Genomic DNA, 26,431 nt, shown 5'->3' with positions numbered 1-26,431 from the left:
TTATTTACTTTTATTGAATATTTAATTTTCTTTTATTTAGCATGGGGCTAATTTCTGTACTTTAACAGCCTCCATCTCTTAAAATCTTATGACAAGATAAAAAGTGCTCCCTAAAGCTTGACTCATTTCAGATGTAGTTATGATGGCAAGCCAAGTCAATATAAAACTAATTATTCAGTGGAGTAACCAAATACTTTTAGTTTTAAAGTATCATATTTTGAAATAAATCTGAAAAAGTGAAAAACTAATCAAGTGCTTCAACTATTTATTTTTAAAAAAATGCATTTTCATGAGACAAGCAAATGAAGCCATGTCAGCTGTATCACCCACCCTTACGAGGAGACTTGAAGACAATTTCCACCTGCCTCCCCCAAATGCTGTAGAAGCTTACTTTCTAATCCTTGGTAAATGTCTGTCAGGTTGCACCCAATGGTTGGTGGGGTTTATTTGGTTTTGTTTGTTTGTTTTCTCTTAGAAGGAATGTCAGGGAAAGGAATCCCAAAAAGAGGTGGTTGTCTAGAGGAACAAAAATAAGTATTGCCATGTGTGGTTTGGATTATTCCTCTCAAGAGTAGAAATGGGTAGAGATTAAAATTAGATTACAAAAATATTGCCTTTGGTGAAAAGAGATTTTTATGAGCTTTAGTTTCTGGTGCGTAAGAATCAGCTTTATAAATCAACAACTGATTTCCCTACTGAAAAGCTCAAAGGCTAAGAGTGGAAGCACAGAAAGAACTTGCTGTGGCTCCAGCAGGAAGAAATGGTGCAAACAGCCTGATAAAGTGTTGGTGGTTTGATGAACTAGGAGCTAGAAGGAAGAAAAGTAAAAATAAACAAACAAACCTACCTGAGGATCTCCATGAACAAGTCCTGTGGTGTTCAACATAGTACAACATACGAGATAGTACAACTCCATGCTTTTACCTTTCTAAACTTCAGATCACTTAAGGTAGTCTTCAGTTTATCACTTAACTTTCTTTGCCGTTTTATAGTCTCTAACTTCCATATTTTGCTTTACATACCAGTCCTTGGGGAGACATCTCTACTATCAGAGACTGCTCTGAATGCTCACATTTGTCCAATGATATCTCTTTAGTTTAAGGTCACGTTAATAAATGGCCTCTGACTTCTTCTGTTTGATTAATTGTTGGTTTTTGTTGGGTTGTCCTTTTCTTGGAGGGGGGGGGGAGGGCACAGGGTTGGAGTGGCTTCCTGTCTCACATTTGTGTACTGGAAGCCTGTTTTTTATCCTATCTTAGTGATCTACAAATTGCTATGCCCCTGGGGGAGAAAATCAGGTTAAGACATGTTCACCTGTAAAACAGAAGTGACTCCAAGAGGCTGCTCTATGAAAAGACATGGACAGGAAATCTAGAGGTATTGGATGAAAGCATTTTATCAGTCTTCCAGTTGGAAGAATGCAGTTAAGATTGCAAAACCTCATATACTGGACATATTGTAGGCAGTGTTTGTGAAAGGTTAACAGGAAGTTGGTATCCCAGCTGAACTCTTGGGAAACTTTCTAAATCACTTTCTTACCTATTCCAATATCAGCCATTCCCAGAGCTATGGGCTATGCATGCCATCTGTTGGCTTTTGTGGAAAAAATCAAATGGAAAATGTAGTTTGCTCTGTGGTGGTCCAGCAGAAAGATTCACAGTTAGTACTTGTGAAAAACGTGAGATGATTAATTCATGTTCTTATGATAAACTGGAAAATTATAAAGCTGTATAAATTTATATCAGGTAAAAGTCTATGTTTCAGGAGGTTTCTGCAGCAGATAGTGAAACTGACCACCCTGAAAATCAGGCGTCTCCATTCAGAAGGGAACAAAAGACTTTGCAGCCTTCTCAAGTATTGTGAGGGGACCTGTTGAGATGAGCCAGTATCAGCAACTCACACCTCGGGAGCCACTTTCACAGACCATCAAGCAATATCACCCATATCTCGAACATTCATCAACTATAAGGATCCATAAAAACTGAATATTAACACATGGACTTGGGAGGGGAGCTCTTTTTCAATCCGACCAGAGACGAATTTGGGTTTGAATAACTAACCAAGAAACAAAGGGAAGTATGGGAAAATATTGCCAGAGGCAGAATAAAGAGTATAAAAACCAAGCCTCGAACATGGCAAATTCGTGAACCCAGTTAGAGACACCGACTGCCAGGTTCTGTGTCTCTGGGGTCACCCTTGGCTCAACTTTTCCCGGGAGAAATTCTGTCAAGTAAGTGTCGCTGTTTGTGGGGTTCGTATTGTTTTGTTTTTATTGTTTAAAATTGTTATAATTTGATTCTAAATTTTGTGATTTGAATTTTAATAAACCAAATTATTGAATTTGGCAATAAATTTGTCCTGGCGTTTATAACAGTACTGCAGCTCCTGGTGGAGCAGAAAGTTAACAGGAAGGCAAGCTCTAGTTTGAGACACTTCCCTTCAACATTTTGAGAAAGGAGCCATGGCCTCTGGGTGCCTTGTGACAGATCAGTCCCAGCTGTAGCACAGGTAAAACAGGAGCCCGGGAGCTCTCCTCTGTGTTTCAAACAGGAGATACTTGAGATGGCTTGATCCTGTGAGGATCTTTCCTTATATACAACATTACTGCTCGCCTGGGTGCTTGCAAGGCTTGTCTGACTAGTTGCACATGTGCGGAGCTGAATTTGAGAAAGTCCAGAATGGTTTTCCTGTTTCCTTTGTAAAGGTTATGGTCTGTATCTTGCAGTTTTTGCCCACACTTGTGGGCCCATATTTACAAGAAAGAAGCGAGATAATTTTTTATGTCATTTTCCATTAATTGACTTGTCCTTTTTTGTCAAAAAGCCTCTTTTCTTTCTTGCTTACCACCGCAAATGGAAAAAGCTTTTGCATGCTGGCTCTACAACCACTTTATTTGCTTTAGATTGTCTTCCTTGTAGGCCATTTGAAGGTTTGAGTGTGAACAATAGAAATAGTTATGATAAATTGTTAAGCTTTTCCAAAGATTCAGAAGTTCTGGAGTTACTGCCAATGACAGATGATTTGTCCTTGCTCATCACTTGTCATCTTGGCAGCATTTTTGTGCTCTCTGCTAAATCTCCTTCAGTGTGCAGTTGAATTCTTTAGAAAAAGAAAATTAGTTTCTATTTCATCCATGTTCATGCTCATCAGTTCAATAGCATCCATGTTTCACTAAGTGGGACACCTTCCTCATGAAGCATGAGTTAGATTTATTTTAATAAGGTGTTAGGAGAACTGCTGGAGTTTGACATGAACATATTTCTAAAGTTACAAAAATGTTAAGAATGATCTTTTGTATCTATTGCTATGGATTTCTATGACTGTGTATGAATGACACTGCATACTTGACAGGCTGTATCCTGTGCTGCGGGAGTTGTATAACTAATGACTATTTTCTTCAAATGCTTGAGTGTGAACTCTGTCTGAGAAAAGGCTGAGTGAGTAGATAGTGATTTTCTTTTTCACAATTTCATAATGTCTATTTCCTAAGTGGCCTGCTAACTTGCTGCTTTGAATCTTAGTAATGGAGAAATATGTGATATGGCATGATAAATAATTGAATACCAACAGTCTGTAGATGAAAAAATGCTGAATTCAGAAAAGTAGTTTTCTGAAGGAGTTGGTTAATAGGCTGTCCTCTGCTTGTTCCCTGACACTGATTTACTTCTCTGAGACAGGAAGGGGTCAGTGGCAATGGGCATTAAACTGAAACATCTCCCCTGTTCACCCTGGAGTTCTGCCTACAAATGGAGGTACTCAATGGCATAGCAGAGATGACACCTCAAAAGCACAAAATGCTTTTTTTGGGTCAGGGTTTCTTTCAAATATTTTCCCTTTTAATAAATCAATACAGTCAGAACTGCAGAACAGTCAGTACAGAATTAATAAATTCTGCTTCCTTTAGTTACTGGTAGTCCCATTCATCACAGTTAACAATGCAACTTATATTTAGAAGCTCAAAGGCAGCTGTCTTGGGTTAGACCAAAGACTATTTCAGTGTCTTACCCCCAAAGGTGGCCTGAATGCTTAAAGGAACACTAAGAACAGGGTGGGGGTATATGATGCTTTATCCTAATGCTCTCCTGGCTAGCAGCTCTGCTTAGCTTCAGAGAGCTTTTTGCATTGACCTATAGCTTTGTATGTTTATTAACCCACAGCTGGTACAATTTCCCCTAGAGGATGTGTGAAATGAGAATTTGTCAAATAGGTATGTGTTTTTCTTTGTTTTGGAAAGTGTCAACTTTCCTCCATTTACTATCTGTGTAGAATTTTGGTGTTTAGCCCTCATTATGAATGCACACTCTAGTTTTTCTCAGTTTTAGCTTAAGAGGTGAGCTGCATAAACGATATGTTCACCTGCCTTCTATCTTGTATGGAAATTTCCAACCTGTCCTTTGCCTTTTGGGAGGGAACAGCACTGCTTGCTGCCACAGAGCCAGCAGAACCAATGATGAATCTGAAACTTGCATCGTATTCAAATGCTTGAGGTCTTAAAGCCCCAACCTCCTACACGCCCAAATCAAGTTGTTTTATTGCTTCTAAATTACAGGATTTCAGATTTCTTTTTCATTACTGCCCTTATTCACTTGCAAGCATTATTCTCTACATTCATTTTTCCCTGGCACAAACCACAAGTTTATGCCATCTCACTTGATATGCATGCAGGATTTTAACCAGGAAAAGATCATCACTCAGATAAAAAATACTTGTTTTACAATTCTGATCATATTAGGCATAGAAACCTGCTGCATAACTGCCTTTAATACTTGTGCTGTTTGTGCTTTTTAGGTTATGGTCAATTTTAAGCAAACCCAGCAGTTCTCTTTTTGGTTTTTTTTTCACTTCACTCTTATTTGTTATTATCCCTTCAAAGTGAAAATGCAATGGCTGTTTAAAGTAAAGAGAATGGCAAACGCAGTAGACAGACAAGGGCATTCTGGAACATTGTGTCATGGCTGTAAAGGCCTGCTGTGTGCAAGTAATGACTGGTGTACTGATGAATAATTGGATCTAGGTTGTGTTACTGCTGACTTTAGACAGTTTTGTTTTTTTAAAATCTGATTTATTATAGTCTTCTACTTGTAAATTTGTGCTTAATAGCTACTGATGGAGATAATCTTCTGATGGTAAGGTTGTGCATATGATTACTCAGCATTTGAAGAAAACTTTAGGATTGAGCAACTTTTTTCTTCAAGCATCAAAACTGAATGTGTACATAGTGTTGCATTTATTTATTTCTTGTAAAACAGGGGATGTGCCAGTGCATTCATCTACACTGAAAAACATAAGGAACACAATAATTGAAAAATATGGGAAGGTTATTAATGATGATGGTAACATTATAGTGTCCTGCAGTTCCTACAGACATACTCAAAATGTGCACTGCCAACTTTAAGGTCAGTTAAATGGACACTAAAGGCCATGCTGGCAGAAGAGATGTTAAGAAGGTAGAGACTGAGATGCAGCATCTTGATGCTGCTGAAATGAGCAGATCTTTTGTGAGAGATAAAGCTGAATGACCCAAGGGTGAAAATATGGCCATGAAATCCCAGCCTAATGCTGAGTCCCAGTTCAGATGTAAATCTATCTTAAAAATGTAGCAACTTTCTCAGGGCATTATCAGTCATCTTTTTAAGCAACTGTCAATACCAGAATGAGCTTTGGGTAGATGGGATGAGGAAGATGGAATAAAGCAACTTCTAGCAGACTGAAAGGTAAAGTGAATTTTTAAATCAGGGGCTATTTGCAACCCATCTAAACTTAAAATATGTTCGTTTGAGTGTCTCTGAGTGCGCTTCAAGTTCATCTCAATTTGAGATATGCTTTTTGAAAATGTTTTTAGTTATAAGTAGATTCACAAATGCATAAACTTTAATGGATAAAACATAATCTTTCTGCTGAGGAGTTTCAACTGTAACTAAAAAATGGGTTCATTTCATCTTGTTATTTGCAAATTGTGAATTAATCTGTCACAGGTACCCTGAGCTGTTTGAAATAATGCAAGTGACTTGTGAGACCAGTCAGCCTCTTCCAGTGATGGGCTTAAGTGGTCTGTGACCTTTACATAATAAAACCCATGACACTTAGGACCACATTCAATTGAAAAGACATTCTCTGATTGAAATCTGAGAATCTGGGCAAAGTAGGTACTCCAAACCAAATATTTATTTAGAAACTAAATTAACTGAAAGAAAAATGAGATACATTAAAATCTTATCAGCTGAAGCTTCAGGTACAAAGAAGTTATCCAGCCCACTTGTAACACGTTAATAAAAAGTGAAAAGAAAATATGAATTTTCATTTTGTGGATCCCTTAAATCTGAAGTTTTGGTTGACTGCCATTTGGAATCAGAGAAAATGCTTGGGAGCCTTTTGTGAAACAGTTATTGTGATTTTCCTACCACCACTGGGGGACTTGACTCGGGGGTGTCACTGGAAGATTGCCTTGGAGCCACAGAAACCTTATGAGACCTCATCTTCAGCAGAGCAGTTACAGCAGGGCAGACATTCCCAGAAGGACATCCCAGAGCCAAAAGTTAGAAAGGCCAAGGTTGCTAGGAACCTGACAAGAAATCATAAAACATGCCAACTGTGCTTTTTTTTTCTTTTCTTTTTTTTTTGTATTTAATTCTGCTTGCTTTCAGCAGAACTGTATGTAGATTGACTAGCAGAATTGTTCCTACTTTAGAAAAGCTTTGATTGTTCTGTTTTATGGAAAATTTAAATAACAGCTTATGTTGTAAATGGGATAAACTTTCTATGCTTTGGAAGTTTATATAAGGAGCAAATGCTCCATTGAGAACTTTGTTACTGCTGTGTGCTCTTTTGACCTTTTTTGGTTCTGGGTGTGTTGGTATTCTAACTGGTTTCGCTGTGAGCAATCTGATCAGACCAGCCATGTTCCATTTCGAGCATCCTGGCTCAGTCTGTTGTGCTCCCTCCTATCACAGTTACTCAGTTTCTATCTTATTCTTTTATATGTGCTGTGGGAACGCCCATAGTGGAGAATGCAAGAAAATGTCAAAGCAACACAAAAAATATTATGTTGTTTTTAAGTATGGAGCTCCACATAAATTAAGGACTCTGATTCCTGCTAATGCTTATGAAGTTTTCCAGAACCTCATCAGCAGCTATGGCTTTCAATCTCCCTCACTTCTGCTTGGTGCTGTGAGAGTTTCAAATAAGGAATCAGTCATATACTGCTGCTCTTGCTTTCCCCTCACCCAAATCTCTCCAGATCAGAATTCCCAATCTTGCCTTATCGTTCTGCTAAACAAGCAGCTACCCCAATTCTAACAGCCTTTGAATTAATGAGGGTTATCAGTGTGAGTTTTTTTGATGCTCTTAAGATTTGTGGCCAGTTAAATTGTTCTTCTTTGGACATGGCACGGTATAAATTGCTGACATCCTTGGCAAGTGCTATTTCTGTTGGTTGTCATTAAAAGCCAATGGTCCAAGAGATAAGAGCCCAGCACTAGGCATCTAATTAAAAATTTAAACATTGTCAGTTCCAAGATTTGTTTCTGTTTTTCTTTGGGTTTTTTTCTTTGTGTTTTTAAGGGGGGCATTCAATCCAGTTTTAAGCATACAGTAGTTTTTAGTTGTGAATCGAGATGAGCATGGTAACTATACAAATAAAATGGAATTAATTTGTGTTTAAAACTATTTGCATGTTAATCCTAATTCAAGTTAATGTAGAAAAAAAAATTAAAGGTGTCCAGCTTTTTCCAGAGTTTGTTTCTGGCCTCCCTTTTGTCAATGATTTCTTTCCTACCTAATGAAAGCAGAACAAGTGTATTTTTATCTTCATTTGCACTGTGCAGTTGATTCAAAAGTGACTTGCCACAAAAGTGTAGTGGATTCAAGGAGGGAAAGGACTGAGTGAAACATGAGTTAGGAAGCACATGTTCAGTCCAGCATGAAGGCAGGTCATGGAAAAATTTTCAGCAAAGGAGAAGATGTATGAGAGGAGGATGAGAGGCCTTCTGTGCATGGAACCTGAGATAGGCTACAATTCATCATCCCTGTGACAGCCCTCTTTCTCAGGAGAACCCTTTCTTCCTGCTCTTTGCACTTCCATGAACTCTGGCATTTGTGATGTGGTTGTTTTTTGGTTTGGATTTGTTTTGTTTTTCTTTAATTCAGAGGCTTTCAGGGTAGGTATACTCTGGAAAGGCCTTAGAAGCAGGAAATACAAAAATCTGACAAAAGTTACTTCATATTAATTTTTCGCCTTCCTCTCTGTTGCTTCCTCTCAACACACAGTGCTAAGGCAAAAATGTTGTCATTTTTCTCTTCAGTCAGCTGAAACACATTCTTTCCTCTGATGCTGGCAATGAAATGTACTTTCCAAGTTTAATTGGCAAGTCAAACAATAATACAAATGTTTCTGCAGTATGGTGCTAAAGGTTCTCTATCCTCAGTTCAATAGGAAAAGTTCTAGAGAGCATGTGTGTCACAGTGCCTTTCAGAATGCGGTCCCGACTTGCTTAGGCTAGCTCAGGCACCACGGCAAGCAGCAGGTACGGCTGGTAGGCAGCACAAGCCAAGCCGATCCAGTGGCTTTTTGGTTCCGACGAGATGTCAAGGCACAGGTGGCAAGGGGCAGACGATGGCGGAGAATAAAGGGAGGAGCCGGCTGAGTAAATCCAAGGGGGTTTATTTGAGGGGTCAGGCGGAGCCTCCCCACCTGCCAAGGACTGCTCAGACTGAGCCGATTTTGGCTTTTGAGACCCCCTTTTATCGGGGGGCGGTACAGAGGGTGGTGAGGAGGGTACAACCAATTGGGTTCAATACAGGAGAGGCTAGGAAGGTGACTGACCCAAACGAGGACCACGCATAAGGGAGGGGAGGGGTTTTTCCCTGAACCTAGCCTATCACTTGAAGCCCCTGACAGAACTTTCTAGCTCTGAGGCAGGGCTCTGAGGTGACAGGCAGGCTCCAGGGAGGAGGGGGGAAAGGATTGACACCTAACAGTTACTGGGGGAGTTCCAGGGGCAACTATCAGGAAGGCAAAACAGGGGGTACAAGGAACAAACCATCTTACAAAGAATTTAGAAAAACTTATAAAATATAAAGAGCTCATTAACACACCACTACACATGTGCTTTGGTTTTTGTCATTTGCAGAGAGCATCTATTTCATTTTTTTTTCTGGCTTTCACAAGCAAGCTGACTGATAGCTGGTTTGTTCTCTATTTCAGGTTGTGGAGACTAATTTGGTTGCTTTTGACTGTCACTGGATCATTATAAATGAGGTAACTGTCAAGTGAACATTGTTGTGAACCATGAATCCTGTTGTCAGGCTTACTGCCAATATTCATGCTGATTCTCACTTTACCAACAGGAAGCAGTAGCTATGACAAAGTTCAAGCACACTGAGGGAGTAGATGTTGCTTAATAAAAGTAGAATGACAGGTTCTTGGACTTCTCTGGTTTTTCTTGCCTGTTTTAAATGGAAGTCCCTCTATGAATAAATGGAAAATAAAGTGAGAAAAAACCTCTATTTCCAAATATCTCAAGAGTTCACAATTGACCTGACTGTTTTCAGAGGATTTTTAAGGCCTTTTCTAATATGTAATCTTTTGTAGTGGAGTCCTTGCAATTTGGTTATATTTTAAGTTTTTTTCCTTAATACTCAAAATAATAATACTCAAAATAATAATACTCATACTCATACTCATACTCATACTCATACTCATTATTATTATTATTATTATTATTATTATTATTTCCCTTTCCTTTATGAATTCTCCAAATGTCCCATCATGGTTGATATCCAAACCTGTTGATGTAGTGGGAGGCTCTTTTGTAGACTTCTAGATTAGGTCAAATGTAAATGTTCATAGAGAAAAAAAAAGAAAGTTAAATTGAGATTCTGCTTTTACACTGTGAAATAAGTTTTTCCATGAAAGCTTGTGCGCTAAAATATGCCACGTCAATATGTGAAGTAGTTTTGTATACAAAGTATTGAACACTGCAGTTCAGGTTTGACAGCATTCAGGTTTTTGAAAAATAATTTAGGTCCAAAATAGATGGATTCCCTGAGTAGATGACTATCTCCTAACATGTTAATCATGCAACTCCTGTATATTCTCAGGATAAAAGACTGCATGTAAATTCCATGTTGTACTATCTGGATTTACTGTACACTTCTGTTTTCATACTTAATTATCGGATTTTCATTAGTATGTTGTGCTAAACCAGTGGATTTTTAGCCAGTTTTCTTTGGAGAAAAATGTCTCCAGAGATGCTGTGTAAACAAACTAGGTCCAGCATAACCATTAGTTTGGGCCCTGCCTTGCTCCTGACCAGTACTGTGTGTATTTTCCAGCACTGAACTGAGCTTTGCTAGGAGAGAACCCAGCTTCAGTCTACAGGTGGTCAGGTGAAAAACATACATGTTTTCTTTTTCATGTCTGATTAAACTAGAATTCACTTCAGAGTTAACACTGAGTATTTTAAGAAGAGCATTAACTGAATCTAAAGCCATCCTCTGTAATCAGTAGATTGGACAGCAGTTTCTTAGACAAAGCTCAGATTTTGGCTTACTGTTCAAGTGTCTTGGTTTGAAAGACAGATATCTGCTAGGAAGGGGCAGGACCTCCCTAGAGATGGAGAATTCAAATCCCCTCCCTCCAAATTATTCCAATTAAAAGGAAAATTAAAGGAGCTTTCAGGCAGAGGTATGGGGGTAGGAATAACAGTTCTTTACTAGTATATATGACAAAACGACAAACAAACAACAACTACAGCATCAATAATAAACAGAACCAAGAACCTTGAGGGCTTTCTTTTACAAAAGCCCAGAGCAGTTTGATCTGGGTGCCCCTGCAGGACTCCGAGAGGCCGAACTGGAAGGAAGGAAAAGTCCCGGGCTGGTGGATGAGATGAGGAGCTCTGCGCTGGCCGCTGGAACAGCAGGGGTGTCCCGGCAGGGCTGGGCAGTGCAGGGCTACAGAGTAGCAGGAGAGCCTCAAAGGTCCAAAGAAGCAGCGGCGGTGGTGGGAGAGGCTGGAGAAAGCAAGTTCAGGATTCCCGGGTACACAGCAGATGAGATAGATTTCCCAGGACGAGGCAGAGGCAGAGGGCAGCCTGACCGTCCTCCTCGGCGCTAAGAGCAAGAGTGCCTCCCCCTCCCCCTCTGAGGGACACTCCCAGGGACTCAGAAACAATCGGTGTAGCCTCGTGCTGCCATATCCCTCAAGCACTCTTTTTGTTCTGACTAAGTAGTCATTAAGGCTTCTTGGAAACTTATGGGAAAAAATTCTGTGAGAAGAGGAAAAAAAAAACAAAACCAAATCTAACCCCCAACATCAAGTTAAAGACTGCCATTGATTTTTTGTTTTAAATGTTACATACTTTCCAAAAGATCTAAAGAGGGTGCTTGCTTTTATGCTGCTCTAATATGGTCAATTATGACCAGATCTATTAGAATTAGAATGGAATAAGTGCACAGAAAAGCTGATTTGTGTAAGAAGAGGCTGGAAAGGTTGGAGTGGTTGGCCTATGAAAGCAAAGACTGAAAGAGGATGTGCTCTCTGTTTATAAACACTTAGAGAGTGTGAATAAATGCATCATTGTCAAGAGCCCCAGAGGACAAGGTTGACACAAGAACAAATGAGTTCAATTTGTGCATGAGTAAACTGAGGTCAAAAGTTGGTAAAATGTTTCTAATTATCAGAGGCACCAGAGTCTGGAAAAACTTCTTGATGAAAGAATAAAAAAACCCCTCCTGACTCTTCAAGACCAGTTCATGGGAAAAGGTCCGACAGGTTTGCCCAGAACAGCAGAAGAGAGGACTGGGGGACCTACAGGGTTGTATTCTTTCTGATGAAGACATTTTTGCTACGAGAGGGCTTGTCCTTGGCCCATGTACTCATCTTGTTCATCGTGTTTTAAGCCCAATGCACTCCACCGTGAATAAGTGTAGAGCATAACCATGTTTCAAGCTTAAGCAGTTAGATCAGGTCCTATAATCACAGCTCAGTTCCAGGAGCTCACTTAATTCAACATTTTCATATGGATAATGATGGATAATAGCATTAGAGCTTCACTTGAGCCCTTACATTTTCCACTGGGTTGGTGGGTCTGTGTGAAATGACACCCTCTTTGGAACAGGTGGGCAACCAAGTTGCCAGCTCCTGGCACTAATGAGAGCTAATGCACAGATGAAATGAAACCTGCTTTCTCCAAGATCTTGTATTTTTTTTTTCCTCTGCGAAAGCTAAAAATTAATTTCTCCTTGTCCTGTCAGGTTTTATTCACCCTTTTCTGCAAAGCCTAAAAAACCTAAGGGAGATACAAAGGAGCAAAGGATGATGCAGTTTAAAAATCTCCTTTTGCTTGTCTTGTAGCTTCATCCAGCCATGCCTTTCCCTCAACTTCTCTTTGGAAAGTGCTGAGAAATTCTGGAAGGGCACACCACAAACGTGCTCTGGCATAAGCAGTGGCAGCCCAGAGGTCTTAAGCCACCCTTTCCTCCTCTGCTGACTTTTGGAGAAGGAAGAAACACTTTCCTCTCTGAGTGTCAGGATTTTTTATGATGAAGTCCTGACATGCACTGGAAATAGTGCATATCCACTGCAGGGGGATACGGGCCACTGAATAGCGAACCAATATTATTTCACCAGAAGCCGTTTATTGTTTACAATACAACTCCAATTATAGATTCTAAGTCTCTGGACCACGTGGGCACACATTTCTCAGTTGGCTAAGTCACTTGCTCAAGAGGCAGGTGCATCTCCTTCAGGACATCTCATTGGTCAAATGTCCATCATCACATCGAGCCTTCACTATCTAGGGTTTACATTCTTTGTGGACAGTTTCTCAGGCTCTCTGCTCTCACTTCAATCCTGTTATTTTCCCAGTAACCTTGCTGAATTCCTGAGAACCCTGAAAACAAGACTGCAGGTGGCTTGATAAGATTTCTCACAAATGTCTTGGTTTGGAAAGACAGGTATCTGTCAGGGAAAACTGGAGTTTCCCTTGGAATGGAGAATGTAAAACCCTCTCCCTCCAAATTATTACAATTTTGCAATTAAGATCTTACAGGAAAAAAAATGGGAATAGGAGTAACAGTTCTTTATTAGGAATATTAAAAATGCAAATGCAGTAATACAAAAAAACCAAGCAAGCAAACAAACAAAAGTCCTAGAAAACCCTGATGGAGTCAGGAATACGACCTGACACCCTGCTGGCCAGGGTGTTGGAAGCAGTCTAAATAAGTCCTCCTGGAGCGACAGATGTGTTTCTGTTGGAGTAGAGATGATGACAGATGTGGTTCTGTTGGAGTAGAGATGATCCTGTAGACAGGTTCAATGGTGGTGAGATGAGTCCGGTCTTCCTCTGAGAATCCAGTGGAAAACAGGATGCCTGGGGTCCCTGTGTCCCCATTTTTGTCTGGGTAGGGAATGGTTGGCTCCTCCCCACTGGGTGGAGCATCTCACAATGGGATGATGTAATGTGTCGTGTCATTGGTGAGCCTTAATGGCCCATTAACAGAAGATATCCCCCGGAGTTGATAAAAGAGATAAGAAACACTGCCTCACCTGGTTTTAACAGCTGGTCTATTATCAGAAGGCATCCACCCTCCTCCCCCCTGGAGTTACAAGAGATTAAAAAAAAAACAAAAAACCATCCCCCAACTGCTTTCTACAGATGAAATAGAATACACATTTGTTTTGGTTACATAACCCAAGACAACGAACAGTTTGGCTGGTGCATCAAAATGTCCTGTTATACAGATGCATTTCTACAGTCCACTATATTATAAATACTGGAACCATCTTCTTGGCCCAAAGTTAAGATGTTTCCAGAAGAAAAGGTATTGCTGCCTTTGTTTGGTGCTTAATACAGGAACACGTAAATAAATTCTTTCCCTCCATGTCTGTCATTGCTGGTACAATTGCTCTGTGGTGAATAGTAAGTCTCTACCTGGGCCGCTTATCTTAAAATCATGGGACAAATAGTAGATGTCCAGTATGTAGTCTTGATTCCCACTGGAGTCTTGCCTTATATGTCAAAATGATCCTCTTCAGTTCTTGTTTCCTAATTCATCTGTAAAGAGTTCTTAATTTAAAACCACATTTTTTCCTTATTTATTTGCCTGCTTAGATGAAATGTACATCTAATTTTATCCTTGTTCCATTTGTGATAGGACAGTCTCCCCTTAATTCCAAGTTCAGCCCAGCAAAAGAAAGGCTTGGAACTATATATTGAATTTCTGATGTAAAAAAGGAAAAAAACCCCAACCAACCAAAAAAAAACCCACCCCCAAACCAAACAAAAAAACCCCCAAAAACCCTAAACCAAAAAAACCCACCAACCTCACATAACCTAGCCTAAATTTATTCAGGTGCCAACTCAGTTCAACTTGGCCAACTTTCTAATTTTTTTTTTACATTCAACGCTTGTATAACAGATCATCTGCCACCCTTTTATCATTACACTGTATCCTCCTTTGAAGTGCAAATGAAAATAGTTTCCTCTCATAGAATAGTTGCTTTATATAGTTTTAAGTCAGATCCAAAATTCAAGAATGAGAGATGATATTGGAGAGTCATTATATAAAAGGCTTATCACTCAGTCAATGCCAAGTATTTAAAAAATTACAAAGAAATACATAGCAAATGACTAATGTTGAATTTGGGATTGCATGGTATTGCTTTGTTGTCAATCTAAAATCTGGACTTCTGGTATAATCAGCATTTAAAATAATAGTTGTCATTAATCTATAGATATAGATACCTCCTTGGCCACCACACAAAAATGGCTTTGGTATTAGAATTCTGTCATTATTTCCCAGGTGGTGTATAAAGACATGAGGTAGTAACCTAGAAGTTAAAATGAGGACATGCTATTTAAAATGCACCAAAAAGTGCTGAATACAGAAAATGTAAATACACTTTTATGGCAGGAACGATAAATGTTTGAAGATTTGAAAGTCAAAATCTCTTTTAAAGTAGTATTTGGCAATATTATGTGGCCATGCAGGTATCTGTTTTTACACTATTAGACTGAGTCTAATAATCTTGGTGTTACAGTTTGGGCATGCTGTGTAATGAAACTAGGCAAACTTTTTAAAATCCTCTGAGACAGTATGTCATTTAAAATCAAAATAAGTTTCTTGAGCTCTCCTTTTTGAATCTATTGAAAGTATTATAAAAAAGATATATATTTTGCTAAAACAGCATTATATATGGGGATTTTTACCTCACAGCTAGAGAAATGATATAGGCTAAATGAAAAGACAGCATCTTAAGCTGACATAAGCCATTATCTCTGGTACATTAAGAATTAATTGACCAGAAATGCAAGGTATGACACTGAACACAGCTGATGCTATGTGTTATTTCTCTTTGCAGAAAAGAAATCTATATTTCATAAAGGACATTAATAACAGATGAATACAGAAACTGTGATAATCTGTGTCATGGGTTAGCACTGCCTAGATGTTAATGCACCCATGAATATATGTTTTTTCCCTAACAACTACTGTGGGATGTGATCAGGAACAGAGCAGAGCAGGCTTAAACCTTAAAAACAGAAAAAACCAAAACTTTATTACATTACATAAGAACAGAGATAGAAAACTCTAAACACACACAGAGACAGAAATAAAAACTTCTCAGAACATTTCTTCTCCTCCCCCAGTTTCTACCCTTTACACATTACCCTCTATAGACCAAACTTTGGGTTTTAAATCAAACAATCACTCCTTTAAAAAAAAAATTATTCTTCAATTCAGCAAGGTAGAGAGGAGTCTGTCTTGCACCACAGACTGCTCTTCAGGAAACACAGGTCCACTCTTTGTGTGTTTTCATGTCACCCGTGGCACTGCCCGGAGAAGTCTGCCAGGGGACACTTTCTCTGTCCTATGTCCAGTGCTCTCACCACTGTCCATAGGCTGAAACTGCATACAGGGCTCTTTTAAGGATGCTTTCATGCCGAGCTCTCCCCATCTTTCCCCTGGGGCAGAAGGCTTTTTTTTTTTCCTGAGGGCAGAGGGCACCACCACACCCTCTCCCTTCTCTTCTCTGTTTGCTCCACTCTTAAGTGCCAGTCACTGTAGCAAAGTCGAGCTAGGCTACATCCACCCTAAAATGCAGTTTATGTTCAAAGGAGACTTGAGTTCAGTCTATGGCTAACATTATGCAAGAAAAGTCCAGCTCAGAAGCCACTCTTCTTCAATTCCCTGCCCATCGGGTTCTTTCCAATCGTGCTTTATCATCTCGGTCCCAGGCTGTTTTTCTTTCTCTTCTGAAACCACCAGCCATGAGAATCAATGTCTGAGAAAAAAGTTTCTTTGTGCCTCAGAAAGAGTTAACAGTTTCTAGCTCCCGGCAGGGGGCTGCAGGCTCAGGCACTCTCAGGCTCGGCAACTCCCACACGGCTGGGCACCTTCTCCCGGAGGAGGGGGAGGGCGGTAGGGAGAAGACACAGAAGGCACTTCCACAGTTTTCCACCCCTCTGTCTTAGATGGGGCTAGCTCAGTTCCAGTCCCGTCCACTCTCTTCTCCCCCCGGGGCCCCAGCTTACTTCAGTTCTGCCGCGTGGTTTTCCTGAGCCCAGCCACGTGGCTCCCCTCCCCCACTCAGCCTAAAGCTGAGCAGGGGAGAGGAGATGTTTCCCTGCTGAAACTGGAACCCAAAAGAGACCGAACCTCCCTGGAGTCCTGCTTTTAACCCCTTGTGTCCTCAGAGGCGTGTCCAAACCTCCGAGTGGCCAATCCAAGTCCTAGCACAAAACCTGATCACTGATTGGCCTGCCCACATCCCCCTGGAAAAATTCACCTCCCCCCGCAACCACGACAATCTGTGAAGGCAAATAAAATACTTTTACTGTAGTCAGGAGAGTAGAAGTTATAATTTACATCTCACATATATTTCTTTCAAAATTTAGGGATAATAACTAAATACCAGTATGTCCAAACTAGTTCCTTCGAAAAATAAAAGGATAGTATACTGGAACAGCAGAAAAAGCTAAAATAACTGGGATGGTTGTCATAACATTTAAAGAGCTGTTTTTTCAAAAAGCTTGGCTTCGTTTCCACAAGAAAGATTCCATAATTTGAGATCAAGTCTATCCTGGTTGCCAAGGCTGTTTCTACAGGTTAATAGGTCTTAAAGGTCCAAGAACATTTTAAGGTCTTATACAGAGTTGTTTATTACATGAAAGTATAAGTCTGAAGGTACGAGAGTTCTAAATGAGCAGTCTTACAATCTTACAATCGGTTATGAGTATAAAGTCTTTAGCAAATAAAATACTAGTAAAGCAACAGTCAGAACATAGAATTTAGCATCACAGCCTCCAGGTAAAACAACCTCCAATTTCCAGACCCCGAGCAGGGTTCCCGGGTGCGGGGTCACAATGGCAGGAAAGGGTCCCGGGATCACGAATCCCAGACAGGGTTCCTGGCCGCGGGGTCACAATGGCAGGAAAGGGTCCCGGGATCACGAATCCCAGACAGGGTTCCTGGCCGCGGGGTCACAGTGACAGAAAAGGGTCCCGAGGTTCAGAACCTACACAGAGTCCCCGGCCGCAGGGTCACGATGGCAGTGAGGGGTCCCGGGGTCCCAAACCCATGCAGAGTTCCCGGCGGCCCCAACCAGAGCTCCAGCAGCAAGCGCCACAAGGGGGAAAGGGGGAGGGACCCCAGGGCCCTGATCCCACGCGACAGAGACTACAATAGATGGTACCTTTAAAATCTCGTTTCGGCTCCCTGGCAGGGCTCCTTCCCCAGGCTGCAGAAGGTGGAGGTTGGATCGATAGATCGGATTGATCGATCGATACCTTCACTTCCAACCCAGAGGCTTTTTATCCATAAGTTACAAATGCATATTCATATCTTTATCTACACACTGGCCAATCTAGGTACAATTTTTAAAGTTCGTAAAACTACGAAAAACTACGAAAAGCAGTATCAAAAAGCTACGCATATAGTATATCTATTAGTGCAAAAACTCTATCTTGCGAGCGTAAAAGTTCTATCTTGTTATGTGAAAAATTTTTATCTTAACATACGTGAAAAACTAAAATTTGCGCAAAATTCATACCAAAGACTATAAGCAGTACTCTACTCTATTTTTGTTATGTCTAAACTCTATCACTAGGCCTGAAGCTCTGTACCTCTACACTAACAATTAGGCACTTAGAATATGTAAAGCTTAAAACTGAGGCTTATATTTCTACTTTATATGTGTGTGGCTTTATATATTCTAATTTTTTTAAAGGTTTTTATTCAATTCCTTCACCTTTCACTCTCTGCGGAGGATCCATGGGAACATGGACTCCAACACCTGGTGTCTCCTACATTCTTCAATATGGTTATAGATTAGGAAGCTAAGGTGGAAAAAGATGATGCCATTTCATTACAGATATTAACAATGCAAATGTGCCATATCCTTTGAAAAATGATAAAGCTATAAATACAGAAATGAGAATCAAAAATATTCAATAAACTGTGGCTGTATGCAAGGGAATATTAAATGCAGGCTGCCAATAGGAACCTCTTGATCCACCTCCCTTCCTGGGGGCATGTCCGCAATTTTAAATGTCTGGAATGTTCGGGGCATCAGCCTCTGTAATTAAGACAGATCATGGACAGACAGTTCAACATGATGAGATCCTGGTTAAAAAGACTGTACAAATTTTAGATTATTTCTACTGTTTTACAGGAAAATACAGACACAGAATTATCTTGAAAGCTACCAGCTATTTGAATCACCAGGAAAAAAAAAAATACATGTTTAACTAAAGTTCACGTTCTTATGTGAAGCTTGGACGCAGTTGCTGTTGCTTAGGAGCCCATGTTCCTCTTACTCAACTTCCCTGAGGTGTAGAGGTGCCTAATTTTCGGGATGCTCCTGCCAGGTGGCAACTGGGCTGCAGCAGCTCCCCGGTGAGCTCTGCTGGTCCCAGTTGTCCACGGGTCAACGCAGGGAAAGACAACAGCGAGACGAGACTTGATTGCAAGCTGAGATGTTTATTCAGCAGATGTTGGAGCCCCAAGACCCCAGGCAGAGGCTTCGGGGGAGATTTTATGCTCTCACAGAAAGGGGAGGGGGAAAAGGGTCACAAACTAATGCTTAGAAGTAAGGGACTGGAATAGGGTGGAATGACATGGATATGGGGCCAATAGGAAGGACGGGGGGGGGAAGGGTCATGTGGGCCTGTGGGGCATTGAGAATTAGGGGATTTCCAAGGCAGGGATTAGGTAGAGGTTGGCTCACGGAGGGATATTGATAGGGAAAACTCTGGAAAGTGGGATAGGATTAGGGAGGATTGACAACTGGGAGGTGGAGTCCCAGAGCCTAACAAACCACTGGGTGAAACCATAACTGAGGATGGAGACAGGGGTGTGCCTGGATTATACCAAATATAACAAGCACAATACAGAAATAAATCATAACCTAAAAATGCACCGCAACACTGAGGGACTCACCATTCAACAGTGTAAAACACCATGTTCCCAACCTGCAAGAATTTATGCCCTATAAAAAACTGTTTTTCTCATTTCCCTAACCTGTCTTAATATTTCAAGCTTAATATTGGTGTTTTTACTTACTTATTTTTTTTTAAAAGTATTTGTCTGTAGAGCTGAGTGTTCAGCTGTAAGCTTTAATAGGTACGCTATGGAATAAAAATTTGGTTTTAAATTAGGTCTTGCTATAAACAAGCAGATTTACTCCTGGAATGCTCTTACGCATTTTCTTTGCCCTTTTGGTAAATGATTGCTAACTTGCACATTGTTTATAGTTCTTGATATTCTGTTTCTAGGAAATGAACACTTAGGGCCTAGAAACATTGTCTCTACCTTCATAGCCACTAAGCAATGTTACACTCAGAAATACATCATGCTTTGGCTTCTTACTGATTTACACAATATCTGTCAAGGATGCTGTGAAACACTTTTAAATAAAAGATCAGAAGAGGTAAAAGGAGAGAGAAAGAAAACCCCAAATGAAATAGTTATGAAAATACAAATATGTGGTGAGATTTGAGCACAGTACACTCTGAACTTTTGTGGTTAAGGGTGGGACCTTAATACCACCAGTTATTTTAATGAGCTTGCATATGTTGGTTTTGAGGCTGCAGTGGAGTTTGACAATAGCTATCTGTCAGTCAGAGGCCTCTTGGTCCATTCAGTTTATTTCTTGTTTATAATTTGGTGGTCACATTTCTGTATTTTGACTCTCATGCATATCCCCTCCCTTGCCTTATCTTTCAGGAAATAAATGATGTGGATGTGCAGGAGCTGGTGAGAAGGTCAATTGGAAGGTTAACAATTATTCGACAGACATTTCCAGTCCCCCAAAACATTAGCCAGCACTGTTTCCGTGGCAACCACAGAATATCTTCATCACTGTGTGATCCGAAGGACCCTTTCTCCCAAAGCATGGAGGTAGTTCGTATACCAGTCTATCCCCACCTGGGAACTGTCTTTCTAGATAACTTCTAAGTTTTTTTCCCCTGGGGCTTAATGTAACTTGAAGTTATTTTTCATGTCCTCTCCAACATGTGGTTTAATGACTCGTGGCATGACAAGGAAATTCTTGGAGTTGGGGAGGGTGTGAATGTGTCTGATGGAGAACAATAATTTGCCTGCTCCAGAGCAATAGAGATAAACATCCAAAAAAGCAACCTGGTCTCCAAGTAGCCCTGCTAAATTTTTTGTCATCTCACCCAAAAGAATTTCCTCCCTGTACTAAATGTCTCCTGAGTTGCTGTGCTTCTCTGAGCCTCAAATATGTTGTCAATAAGAAAGTCTTCCTGGGAGCACCCACATCATCTTTCAAGTGCATTGGTGTATACATCTAAACCTACATCTAAGTTCCAAGGAGGCCTTATTTTCAGGGTTGTTAATTATTGGCGATTGATGAGAGATGGGAAGACTGATTCGGTGATCAGAATTCGATTTTACTCAGGTTTCCCAAAAGCTTATATACTATTTCAAACAGGTTAATCATTTCTACTACAATAATCAGGTTAAAAATCACACAGAAAACTCATGCATTTTACAACAACTCTTTGCTTGCAGAAGTTGATTGAATCTTCTCTCTTCCTGTAAGCAGGTGTAATCCCATCTCCTGTAATTTTCACAGTTCTGTTTGTTCCTGCCATGGCATCTTGCTTATCAAACTAGCTATGCTAATCAAGTCTGTTTGACTCTCTGTCTTGTGTATTCCCAGAGTTAATCACAAATTACAATTAAACTATAACAAGTTCCTACCACATGAATTCAGAAAGAGGATCCCTGTCCTCCTGACTTCACATAGTTTTTCCGAGAACAAGTCCTCTGTCTTGCTCATTAGGTTTCATCATGACAAAGCTTAGGCAAATCAGGAGTGTGAAATTGGTTTAATACTTTTTTACTTTTGTTTTTGGATTTATTTTTTTTTTTGGTGAACATTTCTGCAGTTGTAGAAAGATGGCTGCATATTATTATTTTTAGCAGTGAAGGGAGGAGCTTACCTGACCCAGCAGGTACAAGCAGCCACTTTATGATTCTGAAAGAGAAGAGTGAGAGAAAACAATGGGAGGAAAACAGGGAGGTTTTGAAGAGTGTCTGTTTAAAATGAAAATATATAAGGGACAAAGTGTGGGTAGTCTTGTCCTGTTTCAGATTAGTTCTAAGAGCCTTTGTGTCACTAATTTTAGTTCACAAAGCAGCCAGCCAGCAATTATTGATGACATGAAAAACTGGCTGTAGCAGAGTGCACAGTGATCCTGTTAGAGTTCTCAAAGCAAGCAGGGCTGTGTGACGCCCATTAATGCATAGGATATATCTACAGACTGTTTAAGAAGTGCAAAAATCCTTTAGGCTGTGCCATTCTGTCATTGCAGCATGGTACTAGGGGAAACTTTGGTAGTCTAGGGACAGTGTGTTTAAGCTGAGAGTGTGATCACCTGCAGGAGCCAGAGAGTGCAAAGAGCAGTTCCCATGAACAAAGTTACTGACTACAGCAAGGCAGAAAACAAGAGTCATGTGTCAGTGGCATGCTTTATGTTTTGATTTGTCTTTCTCTTCAACTTCACTTTCATTTTCGCTTCAGCAGTTGGCTGAATCCAGGAAAGATAAGTTCTAGAATTCAAAGTTTATTCTCGACAAATTGGCAATTTCCATTTAATTTGTTAGACTGGATCTTATACCTTAACCTGTGCGTCATGAACTACTGATAGCTTGGAGAGCTACAATGTTCCTACTGGAAGCTTTCATAGTGTTTTGATTCAAAGGAATGATGGGAGCTGGACTGGTTTAATTGTTCTGTAAAACTGAGTTGCTTTTATCACACTTTCCCTGAGATGGCTGTACTTCATTATTTTAACAGGGTGAGACAACATTATGAACTGAAAGGAAGGAAAACTCTGACACAATTTCCCCTGTGCCTTCATTCAATGCACAGTTCTTTGAGTAGCTGTGGGGTTTGTTTGCTGCTTCTTTGTTCTACCCAACAATATTATAAATTAGTTTCTAATCCAGTGGGGATTTGGAACAGTTTATAAATTGAAAATACTATTTTTTTAATGATATTGAAGTGTGACTAATCAGAAACATTCTCTGGAAATTTTAAGGGTGAATTTCTTGATTTATTTTTTTCTGAATTACTCCCCCTAAAGTCTGTGTGAATAATTATTTTTTTCAGCATCTTTATTAAAACACTGAAAAATATTCTGGTGAAGATGTCTCACTGTGTCTTTGAAACTGGCCTAACTGAAACAAATTTATAGAATTTGTATCATTTTGAAGGCAGAAAGTTAAAAACTGGATTCACAGAAGAATTTAGTACTGTAACCCTTTTGTCTAAAAACTGTGTGCAATATTATAGGTACACATAAAATAAACACTGATAATCCAGATTAATCATTCATCCTTAATCTGATGTCAAGTACCTTTCTTCCACACTCTGGATAAAATAATCACATCTGAATTTTAAATTGCGTTAACAGGAGGTTATACAGTTAAATACTTCTTGGTAATACAAGTGTCCAGCCCTTAGCCTATCAGATTTAGAATAAAAAAGGGATTCGTAATAAACACCAGGCAATGCATTAAATGCCCCAGTAAATTTATGTGGGAAATTAATAAAGGTGTAAAGTGACTTTAGATAACAACCCCCTTCTGTTCACCAGGACAGATATTAACGAAGCATACTTCTGGTAGTGACGGGGAAGGGGGATTTTGAGAAACAGTAATTAATTGTAGGGTCTTTATCATTGCATTATCAGTGATTGATTGCACTAAATGTTATGCTCAACTATTAGTGAAGGACTAACAATGCTTAATAACTGCTGAAATCTGTCCTCCTGAGCCCTGTTAATACTTGATGAAGGCTCAGCTATATTACTCTTAGATTATTGAGTGCATCCTTCCTCATGAACTGTGACAATTGTCTTCTATTTCCATGATAGTAGGTTACAGAAGTTACCTTGAAAGCAATGTCATTTTGTTGGGAAATGATAACTTGGCATCCACAGCCCTTCATGTACCAATTTAGTCTCATCAGTGACCTTATTCCCTCTGCTCTCCAGAGGTGGTGTGGGTTGTTTTCTTTTTTTTTCCCCTTTGGCAAAGACTTGTATTAAGAAAAAAGCTTGCCTTACAGCACAGTGATAATTCCTCCCCTCTCTGCTCCAACAAAATGTCCCTCTAGTGCTGACTTCATTGGGGAAACACAGTTTTAGCTGAAATGCTTTGAATTCTCTGTAGGTTTACAATATGCAGGCAAATTATCCCAGTTGTTCTAAAAATGCTTGATTAACCCGAGCCCAGATCGTCAATCCATGCTTTTAATCCCGTCATGCACAGTGATGCCTGGCCTGTGCATCTGAAGAAAGTAGACCTTGTTCCTGGGTGAATACCAAAATAGAAATGTTCACAGCCACTGGAGGAGCTCAAGTAAAAAAATAAAGCAGCTCCTTCTTTAGCTGAAAGACACAGGGAAGGATCATTTAAAGAAAAAGGGCACTAAGGATCAGAGGTTCTGTGCTACTAACAGAGCAGTTTGTGGATGACACAAGCAAAGCCAACAAAGACAGGATTTACAAAAGGAAATAAAAACATGAAAAAGATGTTATATGGAAAGGACTAATTAGGCAGGAAGAGAGCTGTTTGGGGTTTTTTTTAACTTTTTTGCCCCCCCTTTTTTTAAGGTGATATAGATTTGCCAATCAGTATGTCAGATCTTCAGCATTATAGTGTTTCCTTGCCTTATACCCCCTCCCTATAGCTGCAGGGCTTTCCCAGTCTTTGGATATATTTAAAAAGCAGAATAGGGCCACTAAATTCCCATACTTTGCTTTTGTAAGCTTCTTTCTTCTTTTAAAACTTTAAGCACACCACCCATATCTGTGTAAAAAACCCTTATGGAGAGCAGCCAACATATTCCACAAATCTGAGGAAATGTCTTTTGGCTTGTCTGTGAGTGATGGAGAAAAATTCCAGCAACCTTGCCTCAAATTGCCACTGGCTAATTTGTTGTCAGGCACTAGGAATGCTCTACAGAGCCCTTTATCTTGCAGCTGAGGAAACTGTGTTTCCCTCAATAACTTCAGATGACCAATAGGTTATCTAAAAAAAATATTCCCAAAAATTCTTTTCATTTCTGAACATAATTTTTCTTCATGAGAACCTCTGTTCCCGACAGCTGAGGTTTCTTTTTATGATACTGTCAGTTACTTAAATGTTCCTGCCATTTGAGGACAGAAAAGACTGATGTAAAACTATACTGTAAATTACTTGTTTCAGGTGTTCATGAGTTCTGAGCTTCTGTTCTTTTACATTTAATTGTATCTTTTACATCTGACTTTGCACTATGTGCATTTAAAAGCATGTACATAGAACTAGAACATGGTTAAGTGGAAGTGGCACTTCTTGAATTCCACTGTTCTGTCTTTGATCCCACACTAGAACTTCCTTAAACTGTATGCAGCTGTGCTCACAGTGAAACATATACACCTTTACTCTGTAAGGGTTTTATCCTGCAAAGAATTAGAAGCCAATGTCAAACACTCTGACAGTAAACACTATTAATAGCAGAATCAACATGCAGTTGACAAAAATTTCATTGAGTCTTATTTCATGCCAGAAAGTGCCAATCAGAATTGACTGCACAAATCAGGAGCAAAAAAACACAATAATATCTATTCCAAATTTTCGGAGTTTCTGCTTTTCAAAAGAACAAAACAGCCTGGAAGATAATTTGATGGTGTCCAAAAATCTGGTGACTGAAAAATTGAGTCTCACAAGCAACTGGTTAAAAATAAAAGGAAGTTTGTTTTCAGTCATAAGTAGAGCTGTAAATCTGGCAAGTGGAGCTGTGCCAGTGATTAGGCTGCCTGTACTTCTGGTGTGTATGTAGTTTGTTGCTGCAAATTGCTTTTAGTGTTACAGCCCCCAGGTGCAGATTTTACCAAAGCCTAAAGATTTGACATTCTGCCTCTCACAGGTTCTTCTTAATACCAAATAAAGTATTTAATTACCAGAGGATTACGGGTGAGGCAAAACAAATTATAAATTCTGGCTGCTGGCAGGAGACTACAAATAGTAATGCTAATGCTTCCCTTTTGATCTCTTTACAGATTTCAAACCTGTATATATATGACACTGTCCTCCTGCTGGCAAATGCCTTTCATAAGAAGCTGGAGGACAGGAAATGGCACAGCATGGCCAGCCTCACCTGCATCAGGAAGAACTCTAAACCCTGGCAAGGAGGGCGATCAATGTTGGAAACCATCAAGAAGGTACTTTTTCCCTGTATTTCCTCATCTTTGGTTTCTAAAATACTCACAGTAGGCAGTATTTCCTCCTGAGGTGCATATTACTCTTATCAGTATAGTTTCTATATATTCACCGTTCCTGAATGGAAGTAGTTTTTGTTTGGTTTGGGTTGTTTGTTGGTTGGTTGGGGTTTTTCCATGTTATAATAATCATATTGAAATAAAACCAATAAGTTTGTTTACCAAAACTACCAAACCAGTGGGATGTTCAAGGAAGAAAAAGTGTCAAAGATGAAAAAGTGTCACGGTTGAAGAAGTTTCACAGGTTAGGAAGTAAAGAAAATAAATTTACTATTTTGTTTGTAAAAGAAAGGAGAAAAAAGTTGCAGTTACACTTGGGTAATGTTCTGCAGAATTCGCCATGGCTGCCTTTGACGTTAATAAAGTGAAATCATAGAAATGGGAGTAAGGAAGCCCCTAAATTATCTAGGCTATATTCTGCCACTGCAAGACTGTCCCTGTAACAGTCTCGATAGAGCTTTATCCAGTGTTGCTCCTTCCCTGTGATTTTTATCTCCTGCCTTAAACATGCTCATTCCCAAGACGGTTTTCCTGTTCTTCAGTCTTTAAAGATAATTTCTCTTAGTTATTTCCTTTTTTCACAATGTATACAGCCTCCACATACTTACAGATAAATATCACAGCCTTCCAGG

The 26,431-nt window shown here is 39.7% G+C and overlaps 1 protein-coding gene and 1 long non-coding RNA gene across 2 annotated transcripts in view; one reads left to right on the top strand and one right to left on the bottom strand.

Annotated features, from left to right (window-relative positions):
• The window catches only part of LOC134563453 (uncharacterized), a 468,018-nt gene that overhangs the window by 81,032 nt on the left and 360,555 nt on the right, over positions 1 to 26,431 (bottom strand). The gene's annotated exons all lie outside the window — the stretch shown is intronic.
• LOC134563452 (glutamate receptor ionotropic, delta-2-like) overlaps positions 1 to 26,431 on the top strand; it is an 845,768-nt gene that overhangs the window by 512,686 nt on the left and 306,651 nt on the right. Inside the window, exons 5-7 of the mRNA XM_063421373.1 lie at positions 9,203 to 9,256; positions 20,230 to 20,403; positions 25,581 to 25,742. Of these exons, the coding sequence (XP_063277443.1) occupies positions 9,203 to 9,256; positions 20,230 to 20,403; positions 25,581 to 25,742 (390 nt within the window). The remainder of the gene's footprint in view (positions 1 to 9,202; positions 9,257 to 20,229; positions 20,404 to 25,580; positions 25,743 to 26,431) is intronic.

This window comes from Prinia subflava, chromosome W (assembly GCF_021018805.1).
Source record: "Prinia subflava isolate CZ2003 ecotype Zambia chromosome W, Cam_Psub_1.2, whole genome shotgun sequence".
NCBI classification, from domain to species: Eukaryota; Metazoa; Chordata; class Aves; order Passeriformes; family Cisticolidae; genus Prinia; species Prinia subflava.
Note: the sequence above shows the minus strand (reverse complement) of the source record. Positions and strands in the feature narration are given on the sequence as shown.